Source organism: Oratosquilla oratoria, chromosome 40 (genome assembly GCF_046742065.1).
Source record: "Oratosquilla oratoria isolate Oo_2021 chromosome 40, ASM4674206v1, whole genome shotgun sequence".
NCBI lineage: Eukaryota > Metazoa > Arthropoda > Malacostraca > Stomatopoda > Squillidae > Oratosquilla > Oratosquilla oratoria.
In genome coordinates this window covers 27,419,213-27,424,212 of record NC_134816.1, presented here as the reverse complement: position 1 = coordinate 27,424,212, position 5,000 = coordinate 27,419,213, and the positions used below count along the sequence as shown (strand labels likewise).

The 5,000-nt window shown below is 43.0% G+C and overlaps 1 protein-coding gene across 1 annotated transcript in view; it reads right to left on the bottom strand.

Annotated features, from left to right (window-relative positions):
- The window catches only part of LOC143020727 (inactive CLIP domain-containing serine protease A8-like), a 13,997-nt gene extending 11,153 nt beyond the window's left edge, over positions 1–2,844 (bottom strand). The window contains exon 1 of the mRNA XM_076177424.1: positions 2,761–2,844. Coding sequence (XP_076033539.1) covers positions 2,761–2,838 — 78 coding nt within the window. The 5' untranslated portion in view covers positions 2,839–2,844. The remainder of the gene's footprint in view (positions 1–2,760) is intronic.
- Positions 2,845–5,000: the final 2,156 nt, after the last annotated feature.

The following is a 5,000-nucleotide window of genomic DNA, read 5'->3' as shown; positions in this document are numbered from 1 at the left end:
CTCTCTCTCTCTCCTCACGCCTTCCCCCTCCCTCCCTCTCTCTCTCTCCTCACGCCTTCCCCCTCCCTCTCTCTCTCTCCTCACGCCTTCCCCCTCCCTCTCTCTCTCTCCTCACGCCTTCCCCCTCCCTCTCTCTCTCTCCTCACGCCTTCCCCCTCCCCCTCTCTCTCTCCTCACGCCTTCCCCCTCCCTCTCTCTCCTCACGCCTTCCCCTTCCCCTCTCCCTCTCTCCTCACGCCTTCCCCATCCCTCTCTCTCTCTCCTCACGCCTTCCCCCTCCCTCCCTCTCTCTCTCCTCACGCCTTCCCCCTCCCCCCCTCTCTCCTCACGCCTTCCCCCTCCCCCCCTCTCTCCTCACGCCTTCCCCCTCCCCCCCTCTCTCTCCTCACGCCTTCCCCCTCCCTCCTCACGCCTTCCCCCTCCCTCCCTCTCTCTCCTCACGCCTTCCCCCTCCCTCTCTCTCTCCCTACACCTTTCCCCTCCCTCTCTCTCCCCTTACCCCCCTCTCTCCTTACCCCCCTCTCCCCATCCTTACCCCCCTCTCCCCATCCTTACCCCTCTCTCCCCATCCTTACCCCTCTCTCCCCATCCTTACCCCTCTCTCCCCATCCTTCCCCCCCTCTCTACATCTTTACCCCCTTTCTCTCTCTCCATCTTTACCCCCCTCTCTCCCCATCCTCACCCTTCCTGTCCCCATTCTTACCCCTGTCCCCATTCTTACCCCTCTCCCCATCCTTCCCTCCCTCTCTCCTCATCCTTCCCCCTCTCTCCTCACCCTTCCCCCCCTCTCTCTCCCCATCCGTCCCCCCTCTCTCCCCACCCTTCCCCCTCTCTCTCCCCATCCTTCCCCCCTCTCTTCCCACCCACGAGTCCAACACGTGATCCAAGACCATGGTGAATTATACACACTTTCTTGAAACAAATCGTTTGTCCTAATTACGGGCTCGTTGACGACGTCGCTAACTGGCTACTAACGACCTAATTGGACTCGACCTAACGAGTAGTGTACTTTGACGTATTTTCCAAATGATCTCTTTACAAATTTAATTTCAAAGAAAAATAAAATCATCCTGCCGTGTCCAAGATTCTTAGTAATCGAGTATGGAATTTCTTATCTCTGATATTGAATTACTACATAATCAATTAACAAGTAGGTTAACCGGACTGGTTTTTGACAGAAGCCCCCAATAAAGCTGAAGCAAGTTATTATAAAAAACTCCAAAGCTAAGTTTTGTCTGGGACAAATATGGTATTTTTTTTAGAATTGCACACCTACGCGATATAGCAACAAATTTATTAAAATTGTAAATTATATTATATCAACGTAACGAGATTTCCTTGGCAGAAATCAATAAAAAAAAGTTGATAAAAGATTTCTTGACGAACGAAGTCGCCACGGTTGAATGATACGCATCGTTTGTTTTGATAGATGCCTAATACAATCTACCAAACCTAACCTACATTTAGCAATTCGGTATTTCAAATTCTAAAGATCCGGGTCCTCGTCGTCATGGATGCTGACGGCCTATTATTATTGTACCTTGGCCTTAACAGACGACGGCAGAACCCCGTGTTCCCAAAAATCCCAAATAAGCCCTATTGTCTTTGTAACCGAGCTTATTAACGTCACCTGACATTTGAAAAACCCCGGTCCACAACGTGAAAGCCATCGTCTAACTGACAGTGACTGGACTCGACAGACAACATGGCGTCTGGACTGTATCCTAGCGGCCTCGTTCGTTAGTAGAATTGCTTGTATAATTTATTTTTATTATTATTCATTTCCGCCAAGAAAATCGCATATTACGTTCATGTATTTTAATTTACAAAATTAATATTTAATTTTCTCATGGTATATTACGAAGGTGCGCGCATCTAAAATAAAAATAAAAATATTAAACTTCAGTATAATCATTCCATCCATGCCGCTTTAAAATTACCTATCAAACAAATTAAAACCAGTTATCCTAATGGTATTTTTAGAAAAGTGGTAAATGTCCATCATAGAACTCTTAAGAATGGCAACCCTGGATTATATAAGTGACCACGTCTTGACCGTGACAAAGTGTACTGGGGACAAACGGAACGCATCTCGCCCACAAGGATAAATTTTGTACAATACAGCCGAGAATAATTAGCTGTATTCCTCCATTCGAGTATTTGATTCACCGAATAGATTGGAAGAATCCAGCCAGTGTATAAACCAGTTTCAAAATAATTGTTGAATCTTAATTCAAAGATTTTCCTAAAGTTCACACTTCAAAAGGTCAATGGTCACTAGATTCTATTACCAGCTTGGCAGTAAACAAATTCATCTATAAGAGGGGGTTCACACGGTCGAACACGGTTCGACAGACGTGTTTAAAGTGATGTGTGAACGTGTGAACGGGGTATTTGGGGTTTAACCAACGTGTTCGACAACCAAATACCCCGTTCACACATCACTTTTAAACACGGGTCTGTCGAACCGCGTTCGACGGACCGTTACACCGTGTAAATCCCTTCTAAGGAACAAAATGTCCAACCCCATCAAGACTTGAGGCTTCCATAGTTCCCTTTTGTTGCAATTTTCCTCTGCGTATATCTTTTTCCTACTCTATGTACTGTATATGCTGAAGAGGACCACACTCAGTAGTCGAAATATACGGTTTACTCTGTACCTCAGATTATTTTTCTCCGAGTGTAGATTTAAATTTTATTTTACTCTCGTGCTAATACATCTATGGTAATTAAACGAAACGGAGCTTGATAAAATCTTACCTTCACACGCCGGCGTCTCGACGGCAACTGAGTCGTCGACTGGGCCCAAGGTCTCCGTCTATGTTTACGAGAGGTCATGGAGCGAGTAGCATAAGTCGTCGCTACAAACCAACTTGTAATAATTAATTTACCACCGATTTAGCCGTTTCAATTCAAGAAAATATTTATTTCCCATAACTAACGTCGCGAGTATGTTGTTTATTATATATAATTTTTCATTACATTTAGAATCAATTGACGTCAGCATTAGGTTGTAATTGATTATCGATATACCTGTTTGAATTCAGGAAACTTGTTATGTTCCAATACTGACGTCAATATGTTCTTTTAATTTGATCGAGATGTATTTTGACTTCACAAATATAAAAAACACATAATTTATACATTTCATAATTTCTACTTGAAGAGGAACTAGAAGGATAATTAGATATTTTTATCAAAGCGAAACGTAGATTATGTCCCGATTTCAACGATAGAAAATGGACCTACATATAGAAAGTACCCATATACATCACTTCTGCTTCTAAGCTTTGTCTTCAATGTGTTGATATATAATTTAATCGAGCGAGTCTATAGTTTTTGTTCCAACTTCTTGTACTAGTGATTCGCTTGCAGACCTGGGCGCGTTACCACTGGACAGATAGTGCGTTACCGTCTTTGCGTTACCGTCAATGCATTACCGTCAATGTGTTACCGTCAATGCATTACCGTCAATGCGTTACCGATTTTAATTTCCTTTAGAATGATTTTGATGAAAAAATGAAATGGAGAAGTATTTACTTCTTACGAATATTCTCAATAAAATAATACCTAAACTACAACATTAATATTCCCTATTCTAAAACATAAAATAACCAAAGCTGGGCACTTGCGTTACTGCGTTAGTAACGCACTACCTGTTCGGCGGTAACGCGCCCGGCTCTGTTCGTTTGCATTCTGGTCTATGTTGTTCGTATACTTTTCTAAACGGGTCATCACATTGGGCTATTTCCCTTCGACTGCTGGACCAGGCTTGCAAATTCCTAAATATCAAGATAGATAGACTTTATTTGGCAAAGAATCAATATACATTAAATGCAGTTAATGACAAGAACGCATAGTTCAAAATAATAATTGCAAATTGCTGAGGATAACCCTAAAAAGCAAATTACTCTTGCGCCATTTATCGAGGAGCTGAATGACGAACTTAGAGAAGTTAAACCTAGAATATGAGTGTTAGGCAAGTTGCTAGACGTTCTTACGGAAGTTCTAGAATATTGTAACCGAAGTCGTTGCTACTCAAACGAAGTAGCAAAAGCAAGTAGCATGCTAGCCCAGTGTGCCGCCACATTTTGCTTGCTACTTGAGGCGTCGATTTCTAGTGCCCCACTCCATTTGTGATTGTTTCTGATACTCCTTATTTGGCTTCTCTCTCTTTCTCTCTCTCTCTCTCTCTCTCTCTCTCTCTCTCTCTCTCTCTGTCTATTTATCTCTCCCGCTCGCTCTCTCTCTCTCTGTCCCTCTCTTCCTCTCTCTCTCCCCTTCTCTCTCTCGCTCTCTCTCTCTCTCTCCCGCTCTCTCTGTCCTTCTCTTCCCTCTCTCTCTCTCTCTCTCTCTCTCTCTCTCTCTCTCTCTCTCTCTCTCTCTCTCTCTCTCTCTCTCTCTCTCTCTCTCTCTCTCTCTCTCTCTCTCTCTCTCTCCCGCTCTCTCTGTCCTTCTCTTCCCCCCCCCTCTCTCTCTCTCTCTCTCTCTCTCTGTGTGTGTCTATCTATCTATCTCTCTCTATCTATCCCTGTCTCAAAAACTGGCTTTAGCAATTTTTCTTCTGAGTCTACAATCAATACAATATCATCTTCACTAAAACCATTGATTGTTTTAAAAGCAGGTAAGATATCTTTATGGATGGGGATGACAGGTGGTAAGAGACATGGAACTACCTAGTTTAGGCCTTATGGTCTCTTGCAATCTCCTCCATTCTCACATTCTGTGGTTCTTCTACGTTTAAATCTGCTACTCTAACTAACGCTTTCTAAAATCAGTTTAAACTTTTAAACATCCAGATATTTTCCGATTATCATTATTTTAATTTGTAGAGAGAAAGATTTGTTGACAAGGTATTAAACGTTCTCGTAATCTATGAAAAACAAATAGATGTCTTTCTGTAGTTCAAGTACTCTTTCGACCATAGCCTGAGAGGAGAATATCTTCTACGTAGTGTGTGTGTGTGTGTGTGTGTGTGTGTGTGTGTGTGTGTGTGTGTG